At 34.2% G+C, this 15419-nt stretch overlaps 3 protein-coding genes across 12 annotated transcripts; 1 reads left to right on the top strand and 2 right to left on the bottom strand.

Moving 5' to 3' along the window:
• Positions 1 to 25: 25 nt before the first annotated feature.
• LOC658045 (uncharacterized protein) lies at positions 26 to 890 on the bottom strand. Its single transcript, XM_964458.4, has 4 exons — positions 666 to 890; positions 497 to 618; positions 346 to 450; positions 26 to 294 (listed from the first exon to the last, which is right to left on the bottom strand). The coding sequence occupies exons 1-4, from the start codon at positions 846 to 848 to the stop codon at positions 87 to 89; spliced, it is 618 nt and encodes a 205-aa protein (XP_969551.1). The 5' UTR covers positions 849 to 890; the 3' UTR covers positions 26 to 86.
• A 796-nt stretch (positions 891 to 1686) lies between these two features.
• Mct1 (Monocarboxylate transporter 1) lies at positions 1687 to 8050 on the top strand. Of its 2 annotated transcripts, none has more exons than XM_964537.4 (6): positions 1687 to 1974; positions 3281 to 3570; positions 5744 to 5863; positions 5914 to 7095; positions 7142 to 7342; positions 7394 to 8050. In XM_964537.4, the coding sequence occupies exons 2-6, from the start codon at positions 3450 to 3452 to the stop codon at positions 7540 to 7542; spliced, it is 1773 nt and encodes a 590-aa protein (XP_969630.1). In that variant the 5' UTR covers positions 1687 to 1974; positions 3281 to 3449; the 3' UTR covers positions 7543 to 8050. The 2 variants fall into 2 exon arrangements, with proteins under 2 accessions (XP_969630.1, XP_015836006.1); XM_015980520.2 differs by lacking the exon at positions 1687 to 1974 and adding an exon at positions 3054 to 3208.
• A 1886-nt stretch (positions 8051 to 9936) lies between these two features.
• Tcjhe (juvenile hormone esterase) lies at positions 9937 to 14976 on the bottom strand. 9 transcript variants are annotated; one of them, XM_064356526.1, is made up of 10 exons: positions 13922 to 14015; positions 13692 to 13717; positions 11999 to 12216; positions 11804 to 11947; positions 11215 to 11754; positions 10994 to 11168; positions 10671 to 10864; positions 10460 to 10622; positions 10282 to 10411; positions 9937 to 10235 (listed from the first exon to the last, which is right to left on the bottom strand). In XM_064356526.1, the coding sequence occupies exons 3-10, from the start codon at positions 12206 to 12208 to the stop codon at positions 10025 to 10027; spliced, it is 1767 nt and encodes a 588-aa protein (XP_064212596.1). In that variant the 5' UTR covers positions 12209 to 12216; positions 13692 to 13717; positions 13922 to 14015; the 3' UTR covers positions 9937 to 10024.
• Between the last annotated feature and the right edge of the window lie 443 nt (positions 14977 to 15419).

The following is a 15419-nucleotide window of genomic DNA, read 5'->3' as shown; positions in this document are numbered from 1 at the left end:
ACTGGGCTTTATTGAAAAAACAGACTGCATCAATAAATTAGTTTTATTAAATAGCAAAAGTATCACAACTGAACAGACTTGGAAAATCACTGAACACGGTGAGTCACATTATCTTGAAGCTTCTCATGGTCGGCTATGTTGGGTCTGGACTCATAAGTACAGATAGTGACCCCATGATGGTGCGCTTCACTATACTCCCCCCTCAGGCCAATATAATAAATCCTAGTCGTATCAGCCCCGAAATTACTTGGGAAATGTAACGTTAAGTGGTGCACGCTATTAAAGGTAACAACCCTGCAAAACAGCATTAATACCTGAAAACCCTGTACATAAAAAACAACCCACTTGGTCGCATACTCCAACAGCCCCGTATTATCGACATGCAACTGAAACTCCTGATCGGCAACCGCGCTCACATCATCGAAAGTCATCCGGGGGCGATTTTTGAACCTGCAACCCCCAATCAGCACCCCGTGATACCCCTAACCTAACTTACATCCTGACTTTATTGGGGTGTGTATCGGCGTCCTCGCCGATTATTATAATACCTTTGAGTTTCACATTGCCCGTGAAGGGAATATTGAAGAGTAATTCCTCGTCAGCGTCCGATTCTACGTACTACAAAGGCGTAAATATTGATGTTTTGGGGACTTAACCTCACTTACGACGTCGAAATTGAGACGCTCTTCCCATGGCTTGAACACAGTCTTACCCGTGCCTTCGGTGGCCTCGTTGAGACACTCGAGGTTGTTTTTGTCGATTTTGGTGTAAAGGCTGTACTCTACCCCCATTTCGGGGGTATCACGGTGCTGGTGGTCACCCTCACAGCATCTTCCATGGGGGGCCATTTTTTATTTGAAAGTCACGTGATTAAAATGGCAACCCTAAATCTACCTGTATTGTTGACTGCATAACCAATTTTTTACCAAGCCAAAAAAACTCAAAAACCGTCGAATTTTAACCCAAAAAATGGTTTTCTAATGCACTAGTGCTTTATTTAATTTAAAAAAAAATAAAAATAAAAAAAATGGTGTTTTTCTTTGAACATTACTCGTATTTCCCATCAACAATGAGTGTTTCCAGCACCGTAAAATATTTCTATTCGTGGATAATAACGGGTAGATTTAATAGAATAGATAATTGTTAAAATTGTTGTTAACATTTTTTTTCTATGGGTTATTGATATTGTTGGGATTACTGGGATCATTTTTTTCAGTTAATATTTTGAAAGTAGCAATAAATTTTGAATTCATTTTCGTGAATTTGTAGTTATTTATTTAAACATCTGGTGTCATAAAAGAGAGGTCATTTACCACCAATGAGCAATATTCATCAATTCGTTATCTAAACTGCTTTTAAAATTTTATTACAAAACGTGTGCTTTTAATAAAATTGCTTCAAGTTTAAATAAAAAAATAGTTTGGACTTGCTGTTTTCATTCAAACTTTTGGCCGATGGTGTACGAAAAAAAATCGGCGATAACTTTACTATGCATTAGAAATTAATGAGCTGCGAAGCGTAATTTTGGCCAACGTACGCGTGCGTGTGATAATATTTTCAAAAGCGTGCGATCAGCTGTGGTTTAAATTGATGTTTAGATAAGGACAGAAAAGCCAGATGCGCAGGACGATATTCTAATCTTTGATTGAGAAGTCGAAAGGGCCGACTGCACTGTACTTAAATCACTCACAAAAAATTATTTTACGAAAAATGTTTCAATCTCTAACGTACAGTTGATGTAAAAAGTTTCATCACTCAAAATGGTGGGGAAAATTAAATCGATTAAAAAATTTTCACCGCATTGAAACAAAAGTGCCCATCTCTAACTGCTCAGATTGAAAATTCGATCTCGTACCTGGCGGCCAGTCGCTCCGCGAATCTGCTTTGCAGGAATGGCTACCGGAACCCGGATTGTGGAAAATAAGGGATTATTTATTATTGATGTTTTCAAAATATTGCATCAAGGATAATCAGGTGAGTAGTGTGTGTTTTTTGTCAACCCTCATTAAAAAGGCACGATTATTAATTTTTTTTGATAACTCTTTTTTAAACAATTAAATTTACTGATGAATTTTGGCTGTTATTAAAATTTGGTGCATACGCTGACTGCTGATAACATTTAATCGATTATAATTTGTTTCGTTATCAATGGTATCTACTTTTTGAAACCTAAATGACCCCAAAAGAGCAAAATTTTATTTGATTTGTATTTTATGTGTTTATTGTAACATTATGTTAAAATTTTTCTCTCGAAAGTAGGAATAATTCAAGGATTGAGATAATGCTTTTAACAACAATTATTTAACATGATTGTTAGCAAGAACAGATAAATGCAATACATGAGGGACAAAGGTCGGATATCATGAATAATTTTAGATCAACGATTTTATGTCGTAACTAAAATAGCCGCAACAATAACATAAAATTTTACCTCCTATCAAATAATCTAAGAGTTTTTTAGATTTTTTTTGAGAATTTATTTGACGAAAGCCTCTTAAATAGTAACTCACAATGAAGGTTACTTAATCTTACATTTTCTTATCTTCTTTATTTTTTGATAAAAGAGAAATTAGCACATTGTAACAACGGAATAAAAGACAGTAATAAAGGAAAGTATTTTTCCTAAAAACTATTCATTAGCCCCTTAAAATAGGAACTAAAAGCTCGATTATAGCTTAAGTTTTCGCAGAATAAAACACACTATCTTAGGCACTTTTGACTATTCAAAAAAATGAGCGTAGCTCATTCTTGTTTCTCTACATTTCTTCTTATTTTGGTGGCTTCAGAAATGTTTTTTAATTTTTATATTCACTATTTCTTTCCAAATATAAGTATGTGTACTAATAGTAGACAGCTATTAATTAAAAATTCAATACGCAATAATAAATAATGCGTTATCCCCAATTAAATTACCCTTTTGTGAAGGTTTTATTTAAAATTTTGTAAATTGTGTGCGTAATGTGGTGCATGAGACGCCCACTATCATGATACTGCAATCTTGTCCTTTTATAAATAAACGTCAGGCTTGACACAGTTTAAAGTCAGATTACAATAATGTCCAAATTGCTTCTAAAATAATTGGAATGGTGTCATTATCGCTGTACAAACACGAAATCAGAATTTTCGAGTTGTTATTGATTCCTACAACATAATTGTAAGATAAGGACCGTACCGATAGCTTTCTTGTGTTTGGTTATCAGGCAATGAGGTATTAAACTGTTTACCTGTATCACAATGGGAATTTAATAACGAATTTAAACAATTTTGTTATTTATTTTAGATACGGCATCAGATGGAGGGGCAGTACTTTATTACCACAACGATAAACATGACAAAATTAGTAGCGGCGTCGGCAACGTCGGTATCAGAAGTAGCAGAGTCCCAAACGCGACACTTGTGTCCAGATCCACGTGCTGCGGGAGTGTTTTTATTTTAGTCCCGATTCGAAAATGTCAGTGGGTCATCAAGCGAAAAGGCAGGAAGATGAGGAAGAAAGCGATGCACCGGCACCCCCGGACGGGGGCTGGGGCTGGATGGTGGTCTTTGGCTCTTTTATGATACACATTATCAGTAAGTGTTGGAAAAAGCATAATCCACAGTCAAATAAATTAAATTTTTATTGTATCTGGAACAAAAACAGCACAATAATCTTCCACGGGATCTATCTGCTTGCGACATTGTTGTCTTATTAGAAGGAATTTGCGCAATGTTTTAATTGAACTTATCAATAGATATTTCACTTTTCCACATCTCCAACATATTTTGTATTAATTTATTGTCCCCATTTTATGCCACTGGCAACAGAGAGGTTCCCATTATCAATGATTTTCCTGGCTGTTTGTTCTATTATTAATAACTGAATTATTAATATGAGTCATGAAACCACGACCTACGTTTAGAAAATGTGCCGAAAATTAGCAGCGAATTCGCAACAATACGTGAAATTTAATTTTGGGAAAATTAAACAAAATTTGATGCAATACTGCCAATTTTCTTAGTTTATTTAGCAATTTTTTAGCACAATTTTTAAAGAAACTGGAAAAAATATCTTATTTTTTAGTAGTTTTTAAGTCATCTAAAGCTTTGCTAAAGTAACTGAATTAGCTAGTTTTGCTTTATTTTTGGACATTGTCATCAGAGTTCATGCCAAAAAAATAAAAGCCTAAGAGGAAATTTGAATAAAAAAGCGCAATAATTTTTGTTTTCAGGTTTAGAAAACATTAAGCAAATTTTTCATTTGTTTGAGAATACTCAAATTTTTTTCGTTGTACTTTATTGAAAATAAAAAAATAAAGAAAGAAAATAGTTTTGATAAACAGTTCTATTTTTCATGTTTTTTTAAATTTATTTTAAGGAGTTTGTACTTTTTGGCGCCCCATACAGGAAATGCTAGCTGTGTTTTTATCTGAATATTGGAAATTTGCCTCGTTATAAATTTTTTAAATTGGAGTATTCGGCCGCTTTTGTTTGTTTGTTTTCAAGAGTAGGTAAACCTGAAAAATTTGTTTTTCTCTCATTTTTTCCACATCAGAGATAGGTATAGAAATCTATTTATTTTTGAATAAACTCTTGGCCCAGAAAGGTATTTTCACCACTTTTATTACGAGTATAATAACAGATAGATCGCTAACTTGTACTCTTTTAAATTTCAGTTTTTAATTGGTACGAACTCAACGTGAAAAGGTCAAAGAAACTGATTTTACTACAATGGAAACACCAGGATTATTAATTTTATTCAGAATTTCGATGCAAAATTTTGTGTTCTATTTCAAATTCATGCAATCTCCAGCTTTATTTACTTTTGCAGAAAAATATAATCTTCAAAATATTTCCGTACTAATGAAGTGGTCGAATAATATTTTTCCAAAAATAGAGACTATTCAGCAATGATTAAAGATCAATAATAATATACTCACTAACCTTTTGATCTCAACGTTCATGGTACATTTAGTTTTTTACTCGGAAGAAGCGTAAAGGCCATTCAAGAATCAATAAATTGCATTTTATTTTTTAAAATAGTCGATGTTTACAATTTTATATCAACGTTCATAACACGCAATAAGTCTACATTTTCGATATTGATTGGTAAAAAAATTAGTTTGATTTTGAACGTCAGTAACTGTAGTATTAGTTATTAAAAAATGAGGAAATTTTTAGTAAAGTTTATGTGTTTAAATATAAAAGTAATTGAAGGCGGTAGCAATAAAGTTTATTGAACTTTTAGTTTTATTTTTGAGTTTTGGATTTTTTTTAATACTAACCCTTTTTTGTGAATAACTTGAGGAATGTCGAAAACAAAAAAATTCAATTTTTGTTGGAAAAAATTTTATAGTTGGACAGAAAAAAATTTATTCTCGTAACATGTACACATTATTTTTAACACCTTGTATGTATAGGTTTGTAAAAGACAAACTTGCATTTACATTAACGATTTTGAATTTTTTATCGCAATTTTAATAGCAGTTTTTGTTATCAGCAGTAGAATTGTCGCGAACCGGAAAAATGATGAGATATTTAGCTCACATGAGTGTCAAACATATTTTAAAAAAATGATGCTATTACAAGCAATTCTTACGTGAGACCCAAATGTCCCATTGAGACACTTATCCTTGAAAACTGTGATAATCAGCTTTCTAGTACTAGTGAAAAATAACTTGTTTACTTCCTTTAACAGTTTTAAGTTATGTAGTTAAAACAGAGCCAAAACGAAGTGGCAGTATATTAATTATTTTACATTTTTTAGCTGATGGGGTAACATATTCCTTTGGAGTTTTCTACGACGAATTCTTAGATTATTTCCAAGAGGGAAAGGCAGCCACAGCGTGGGTTCTTTCCATCCTAGTTGGTGTAACACTTTGTTCAGGTAAATGACAATGAAGATAACAAATTGATGATAAAATTTTGGTTTTTTAGGTCCAATTTCAAGTTCCTTTGTTAACCGATGGGGCTGCCGTCCAGTGACCATCGCCGGCGCCATAATCGGCAGCATTTGCATGATAATATCCGTATTTGCCCAAAACGTCACAACCCTCTACTTCACCATCGGCATAGGAACAGGCTTCGGTTTCGGCCTCATCTACCTTCCAGCAATAGTCAGCGTCACCACCTATTTCGAAAAGAAACGCTCTCTTGCCACCGGCATAGCAGTCTGTGGCTCAGGCTTTGGCACCTTCATTTTCGCTCCTATAATAACCCGACTACTTGTGGAGTACGGCTGGAGGGGCGCCATGTTAATTATAGCCGGCATAGTCCTGGAATGCATTGTCTTCGGCGCCCTGTTCCGGCCTCTGGAGACCGAAGAAGACAAGAACTTGAAACCACCACCAAAAATCACCCTCAAATCGATCGAAGCCAAAGTGGACTTGCACGTGTCCGAACACAACTTGCAGCAGATTTCGACAATGAACGGAAACGGGGAAATACACAGACCGCACAGTTTGGGCCACTTTTCCATGCCGCGAGGCACCAAACTCCTGGAGCCCAGCAAGAACATATCCAATGGGAAGACGTACGAGGCGTCCAGACTTGCCCTAAGCCAGCCGATGCTGGCCCTGGCCGACAGGCCCTTCCAGCACCGGTACGGGAGCCAGAATTTGCGGAAACATGGGCCTTTGGACAAGCCGGATGTGTTCTACCAGGGCAGTTTAATGAACATACCGTCGTACAGGTCGCGGCTTGATTTGAAAAATCGGGAAGAAATGGCTTTTCTGGGCCGACGACAGTCGTCAATTAGTTACAGGAGGCGACATGTGGACACTAACAAGTCGCAAACGACAATGTGTGGGTGCATTCCCTGCTCGCAAGAAACCAAAGACACGCTGAAGGAGATGCTAGACTTTAGCCTTTTCCACGACTGGATTTTCATTCTCTTCATCACGAGCAATTTTCTGACGAGCATTGGCTTTAATATACCGTACGTTTACATCGTGCCGAAGGCCAAATCGATGAACTTGTCGGCGAAAGAAGCGAGCATGTTGCTGTCCATTATCGGGTTTGCTAACACGATTGGGAGGATCGTTTTGGGGTACTTTTCCGATAAGGCTTGGGTTAATCGCCTTATGGTTTACAACTGGTGCCTAACACTTTGTGGAATAGGTAACTGGGTTACTGACCAGCGGCAGTAATAATTTCGTTGTTTCAGCCACGACTTTTAGTGCCTTTTGTCCCACGTTCTACACTTTGGCACTATTTGCCAGTGTGTTTGGTTTTACGATTGGAGCGTACGTTGGACTCACGTCTGTTATCCTGGTCGATTTGCTAGGACTCGAGCGACTTACGAATGCCTTCGGGCTTTTGCTTTTATTTCAAGGGATTGCTTCGCTTATTGGACCCCCCATGGCAGGTCGGTATGTTTGCAAAAAGTGTGAAGTGTGTTAGGGTTTTTTCCAAACAGGTGCCTTGTATGATGCAACGCTTTCGTACGATCCCGGATTCTATCTGTCTGGAATTACGATTTCTCTCAGTGGGGTCATCCTGTTCTTCATTCCTCCAATCCAGCGGTGTAAAGACAGAAAGCAGGAACGGAATCCCACTGATATATAGCAATTACTGAGGCCTCACTTTGAGGAGGATTTTAGATGTTATAATACTATTTAATTTTTTTTATTACATATCAGTCAGTCTAGACTGGATTTGATGTGCCATAATTGTCTGCAATGCAGATCGATACAGTGTAAGAGTTGATTCCGGATAAGTGTTCAGTGATTTCAGGAAAATAGTGTGATTGACATTAATGTTATGTGGATGCATGTGGTGCGAACATTTTTATAATTTAAAACTTGTTATATCCATTTACGCTAGTGTAAATATTGTAAATAATTAAAACATCGGAGACCAAATACATTTTAAAACTTAAGTTTAACACTTTGAAAATTTTTCAATTTCTTATTTTCACTATTATTTTACCTATTTTTGCATTTCTGCATTTTTTTCAAAAACTATTAGTCTCAGGACAATGTAATCTTTAAAAAAAAAGCTGTCTAAACATCATAAACTTAATGAGGTTACATCTAATCGACCAAATCGGAAAAATAAATCTTTTTAAAGCAAACCTGTTGAAGTTTTCTTGCTCTCCTATCAACTCAAGAGGCTTTCAAAGGCAGAAAAGTTCATAAAACTTTACCACAGCTATCAATAAAATATTTTTTGATTTTTTTTTGAAGCAAGTATAATTTTTGAAAAAAAATATTGGAAAAATGTACCCGCTTCGTTTTGTTTTTAACACAAGCTAAATCACAGAAAAATAAATGCAACGGCAATTATCCTTGAATCGAAAGTTCTGAGCTTCTTCAAAGCTTTAGGTGCACCCCCCAGCGAGCGCCCAATCCTTAATTATAATTTTACACAAGGGGTCCCTGCTAGAAACTTTCCTTTTAGTGGAATCCCAAACTGATAACATATGATTTTAGTTAAATTTTTTAAAGTCAAGTAATTTTATCGCTGATTAATAGATCTTTATTTGCATTCAAATTTTAATAAACTATTCGTTAGACATTAAGTAATGCAAATTTCTATACACGATGATTCAAAAGGGTCTGACAATCTTGTAAATAGTGGTATACAGCATTGAAAAAATGCGTTTTTTTATTGTCACTTGTATAATATCTAATTTTTTATATGCTGTCGCCGATAAGAAGCTATCATTTGCCTTAGTATTTTTACAAGATTTAGTTATTTTTAATTTTTTATTTTTTATTATTGTACGTTTATCTTTTAGTGTGTGTCATTAAGAAAATATAAAATAACTTTATTAAATTATGAGAAAATTAATATCCAAAAAGCAACACTTAACAACTTTGACGTTTTTTATTTGCATTTTTAAATGTAACTAAGTAAGTAGTAATTGTACTGTTCTTTTGATTGTGCTATAAAATAAAAATTGTATAAATTAATTTTTAAATAAAAGTAGTCGCCATCATTGTTCTAAGAAAAGCTACCAAACAGAATTCGTTCGAAATTCCATTTAGTTAATCCCCAGCTTAATCTTGAGATGTTAAAAACTTTCTCTTTTCAGGAGAAATGACTAAACAGATTACCTTTTTCAGGTATAATTTTGAGTCTATAAGCAGTACTGTTTGTTTCTATTTTCGCATTAGTCTCTTTAGTGTGCGTGTGTAGTGATAGTATCTGGTTATTAAGTATTCAAATTGAAATGTTTGAAATTTGAAACGGCTTTATTAGTAAGTACAGAAAAAGTAAGTCCAAATCGTTGCATAATAAATTATGTGATTAAAAAAAAAGACACATTCCCATACACAAGAAATCTACCGCCCATTATTTACCTTTACGATAAATTAAAAGTGTAAAGGCTAATAAATATTTCAAACTTTTAATTTTATTCCAAGTATTTTGTAGACGCATATGCGTAACCAATAGTTGTTTTAGTTGGTTTTTCAAAATACTTTTTGTTTAAATTCGTCACAAAATAAAATCTTTTTTTTTCAAAAACTTTGATCTCACTGCACTTACTACATATATCGTGCTAGCATTTTTTAAAAAAGTTTCGGAAATTGATTTTTCCACTACTTTATTTGTGGAAGTGTTCTTTCTAAATTTTAAAACACGTCCAAAATTAAACGGGGTGGTTCTAATGTTTCCTTCTCTGGCTCGTATTCAAATATTCCAAAATATTTTATCTCTACTGGTTTTTTAAAAATTCCAATTCACTTCTTTTTTTGTCTACTAAATTGCTGTCACGTAATTGTCTCAACAATTTCCTTTTTTTTCCCAATTTTTTTTTAAATTTTTTGGGTGTTATTACAGTATTCAGTAATTACTTGTCTAAGCCCTTTGGTAAAATACGTCTTTATTAAAGCTTCGGCGTTATTGCCATTTTCCTGGTGTCTAGTATCAGGGAGTTATTCTTATCCACCCTCTTGCGAAAACTCTTCTATATATATTTACCTAGATATTTTTCTTTGGGGGCAATTAAAAAACTTTTTTTAAAAGAATAATTTTATTGGAATTGTACATCAATAAGGTAATCAATATAAATTAAAAAAGTAAAACACACAGTAGTAAGTAATTAGCCGAAGTCAGGGAAATTTTCAAGAAGACTTTGTTTCGCCCAAAATGCGATCCTGTCAAGAATTTGGCTTTTCTCAACATCAAAAGCAATCTTGCCCGTTTCGTGGTTTCCAGTAATATGCATTATATTCAAATCCGCAACTTTGACGCCCTCTGGCTTCTCAAAATTCAAGCTATTCCAGTTGAGATTTTGATGAGGATCGGGATTTCTGAAACATATTTAAAAAACATGCCACAATAAAATAATTTTTCTACCCATAAATCGCGAAATTTGTCCAAAAAGACACCATAGTTTTGCTCATAAGAATATCATTGTCTTTCTGCAAGTTGGCGAAAAGCCCAGGCGACTTGAATAGATAGAGCAAATCATCACAGTGGCTCACACCTTAAACCAACTTATTATTCAATTTCCAATTAAAAAACAAACTCTCACCCCACGTAAAGTTTACGTTTTTGTCCGTCGCGGCAAACTTATCACCATAACTGTACTGGCCTTTGTAATTGAAATTGTACATCCAAATCGGTTTGTGTCCCTTTCTCAATTGCAAAATAACAGTTTGGTAAATGCCATAATGAAACGCCCTGTCGCCGTATAACTACGATTACAATTATTCAAACCACTGATTTCCCGGTGACGTTATTACATTGATAAATCCTTGAACACTTTTCGGGTTATTTACGTCTATGAGGGATTTCCCGCCGAGGTAAAAGTCGGTCATATTTTTTAAAAGTGAGCTTGCGTTCGCCCCAGCACTGAATTGAAGGAACAACATTTGCGTTATCAGTTTTTCAAAGTTGGAGTTAAGCGTTTGTAAAGTTTCCGGCTGTCTGATCAAAGCTAGAATAAAAATAATTAACCCTTCGAATTAAATTATTCAAAAGGTCCGATTTGTGTCCGGAGTTGATTGACAAGGGTTGGGGCGGAATGTTTTTTTCATTTTACCAAATTTTGGGCTAAAACACTCACGAGCAGCTCTGAGGATTCCTTCATCTTGGACACTACCCACCATCCAGGGGATTTTCATGAAGGCGCCAGCTTTCAGCGACTCCAGAGGATCTTGGACTAGGAAGGGGTTTGGGTTGGCGTCTGTTTGTTTTTCCGTGACCATTGAATACGGAGTCAGCGGTTCGATGGAAAAATACTGAAATATCTCACGTATAATTCGTCTAAACCAACGTTTGGCTCACTTTGAAATTGTCGGCAGTTTCGGCCAATTTGGTGGCTTCAATTTTCCTTAAACAATCAACAATATCTTTACTGCTGCCTATGTGTGCGGAACATCCGGTAAATGCAGCAAGTGCAGCGGTGACATTCGGCTGCAGGGCGTTCAGTGGTCGTGCCCACAAGTCCAAAGCAGCCCCACTTTGACTGATGGCTTGCTGAAACAAGCCTCTCGAGGCTGGACTTATTAAATGCAAGTTGACACTGCCGCTGCCTGCACTTTGGCCGAATATTGTCACTCTGTTGTTGTCGCCACCGAAGCATTCAATATTTTCGTGAACGAACTTCAAAGCCATGACTTGGTCCTTCAGGCCGAAATTTCCAGGCGCGTTGTCGTCCAGTGTGGACAAAAATCCAAACACGCCCAAGCGGTAGTTGAAAGTGACCAAGATAACGTCCTTATCCATGATGTATTCAGGGCCAATGTAGTCGCTGGAGCCCCGGCCGGCGAAAAATCCGCCCCAGTGGATGAACACCATTACGGGCAAAAGCTGGCTGCCTTCAGTCTGCAAAATCGAGTCTAACACAATTTTTATTGTGTGTTTTGAAACGTACTTTTGGGACGTATACATTTAAGTACAAACAGTCTTCGCTTCCTTCTACCTTTGGGTTGCTAAAGAAGTAGTTTTTCTGGATGCAAAATGGGGCGTCTTTGGTTCCGTTTATAGAAAAATTCCACGGTTCTGGTGGTTCAGGCGCCTAGGTGTTAAATTGGGCGTAAATATTTTTTACAAATTAAATAAATTTTACTTTAAATCGTAAGTCTCCGACTGGGGGTTTCGCAAATGGGATTCCTTTGAAGGACATGTAAGCTCTCGAGTTTCTTGAATATTCCACTGATCCGATAACAGAGCCATACTTGGTGTAGACAAGAGGATGTGAAGGAGTGTATGCACAAACATCACAAAATTTCCAGCTTGTATAGAACAGCACTAAGAAAAGGTTTTTAGGAAACTTCATGTTTTGTTCTGAAATAATATTTAAAATTAACCTTCTGCGAGCTAAGGCTTTTATAATTCTTCTTACACTGATTGTTCTGTTTTTATTTATAAATTTGAGTTTGCTCTAACTGTACTTCTTTAAATTATATCTACTTTTTTAAATTTCTTGGTTCAGATTTTTCTAAAACTGGTAGAAAAAGTTTTCTAAGAAAATTTACTGCAATAAATTTTCCTGTTTTTTTTTAAAACTTTGTTCGGTTTTTAAAACGTTTCCATCCATTTGACTGCAATTTTTGGATTGAAATTGAAAAAAAAAATACGAAGAACTGTTATGTTGCATTGTACGTTTGACATAAACAATTACATGGTTGTACACAATAAAAATAAACTAAGAATTTTGTGACTGAATCAAGTTTATATTCTGTGTACACGCAGCACCTTGACATTTTGTGTTCAGAAAATTTAATAAAATTTACTTCAATTTCAACGTAGTTTACGTTACGTAGAACCAAAAACAATTCGTGTTTTTCAGAAAAGTTCTCACGATATTAATACTATGTTTTTATGTGTTTTAAATTAGAACTTGTACAACACTGACAAAAAAGCGAAGGTCACATTATTTGGTTTTTTTGACAAATTTGTAATATTCTGTAATGGAATCGATTACAAAACCAAAAAAAACTAATTTTACTTGCCGTTATTATCTTATATTCTGCACGTGCCACTGAAAACTGGAATAATAAATTTAATCTTGTTTCACTTTAAATATACCTTATGTATGTAACATACAGCAGATTATTCGTAAATTTGTCGTTTTGTTATTGTTTGATTGTTAGATAAGATAATTTTTATGTAGAAATTGTTTTAGATAATGCACTTAATTGAAAACAGATTATTTCTCTCCGTGGTAAATGTGTTAAAAAACTACGAAAAACAGTTTTGTTTTTAATGCATTTAAGTAAAACAGTTTTTTTGACAATCTTTCAAACAATACAAAAGCCGGCACCAAGAAATCACGTAATATTTACATTAAGAATTAAAACATTGTTACTTATGCTTACATTACAACTACACAGGAATTATTTAAACACACCTTTAAACATACAGTGTGGACCAAACAAAAAATTTGTTATCGGGATAGATACAAGTAGGTAGATAAGCAAAAGGTCGATAAAATCTCAGGTGTAATTTCTGTTTTTTTTAATGACTGAAATATTATTAATTGACACAAGTAATTAAAAAAGCATCATATAATTATTATTTCGGATTGACAACAGAACAGAGATAACGTCCCAGCTATTTATAAAAATTATTTAATCCGATTGCATCTGGACAACCAAAATCGCAAATTGTTTGATTTTTTAACGTGTCCACCTACCGTTTTTTGCGATAAGTAACAATAAATAAGTTCCATTTTTTAATATCATAAACCGAAATGTAAATATTATAAAAAAATACGTGTGGAAGTTTTTTCAATAAATTGTGAAGGGTTGGGAACCTACCTTTGTGTAAATTAATAGTTTATTAGCTGAAAATTGAAGAAACACACAATTCACTTCAGACACTAAAAGAGCACACAGGTAAGTAGGTACAAAACATTTTAGCACAAATATAAAAAGAGACGATAACCTCTGATAATTCCGAGGTTTTTGTGAGCAGCGCATTTCATTGCCACTGGCAGTAAATTTATTATTGAAGCTCATTACTAATGACCCAATTATACAAAATATACCTAGGCAAACGGGTTGCTCCAACTTCACTGTTATGAAATTGATATCAGAATCTAATTTTATTTATAATTATATAAGTCTCGTGGTCTCAATCGCAGAACTTTTTTTCTTCTGTCTATTTATGAGAAGTATGAAGCAACAAATTTTGAAAATATTGATTAGACTTTTATGCATCAGATCCTAATTAATTTAAGTACCTACAAGTCTAAACTCCACGACTCCACGTGTGTCTCATAAATTTATTCAAGGTTATTCTTTACACACGTACCGATGATTATTTTCCGAGAATAAAATTAAGATGATAACAATAATGACTGTCTCTGATAACTTGATGTGATCGGCGACCTTGACATCATCGTTTTACTTTCTCCAAAACTTAATTGCAAGCCGACTTTTGCATAATTGCATGTTTATTTATCACGTGACAACGTGAAAATATTTTCGGTTTACAGTTTGCTTCTATGGGTGTCCCAGAAATTCACACACGCTTGTTCAATCTTAAAATCACTGGTCCTTGGTCCTTTCTATTTTTATTTGCCGCCAATTAAAAAAAACAAATATAAATTCATCAGATACCGAACTCAATTATCGAAAATAGTTTCTAAAGATTAAAAGCTTAACTTTTGGTCGATTGTCGCTCGATACTTCAGAAAATAAACAATATTAGCAATTTTTTCTTGCACAAACATTAATATATTTTTCACTAAAAAGATTTGTAAATAAACTTAATTTTGGTTTTCAGGACCATACTGTTCATACTTTAGTGGACGCAAAATTTTGTAATCATGACGTTTTTTTTCAAAATTCGCACATTGCCCCACATTTTAGATACTGATCAGTGTTTGTACACCAAAACATAAAATTGATTTATTCAAAATACGAGATATTTGATTTATAAATAACCAAAACAGACTAAATAACTTACGTTCTTGGAGGAAGACAAGCTAAACTAACGAGAGGGACTAGAGTATGAGCTTGTAATTTATGTGCGATTTATTAACTAGTAATCGTAACACATATTCAACAACAAAACACACAATTACAATAAAATCAGTTTTTGCTATTAACCTACAGAAATAATTATTAGTTCAGGGTTAAGTAAGAAGATATATGATTCAATAAAAAATGTAAATAAATGATTTATCAGCATATTTTTAAGCGGTTAGTAGATCATTTAGTGTTTACATCACAGAGAAAAATATTTTTTGAGATCAGAGCTTGAAAAACTGAACTGTTCTAATTAACACGACGATTTTTTGGGCCGTTATTTCAATGTCAAGTTAATATAAACTTCAGGTTAAAGTAAAAAAAATATTTTCAACCTGGCTCTTGAGTTAACTTAGACATTTTCTAACTCAGACCTAAAGTAATAATTAAAAAAGCCGTCATTATTTAACTATAAGTTAAAATTAAGATTAGCTTGACTCAGAGTTATTTGATTTTAAAGTTAACTAGATATAATTATTCAGAACTTAAGGCTCCAACACTTTATGTTGTCAT

The sequence above is a fragment of the Tribolium castaneum genome, chromosome 5, assembly GCF_031307605.1.
Source record: "Tribolium castaneum strain GA2 chromosome 5, icTriCast1.1, whole genome shotgun sequence".
Classification (NCBI taxonomy): Eukaryota; Metazoa; Arthropoda; class Insecta; order Coleoptera; family Tenebrionidae; genus Tribolium; species Tribolium castaneum.
The sequence above is the reverse complement of the archived record's forward strand: the minus strand, read 5'-3'. Positions and strand labels throughout refer to the sequence as shown.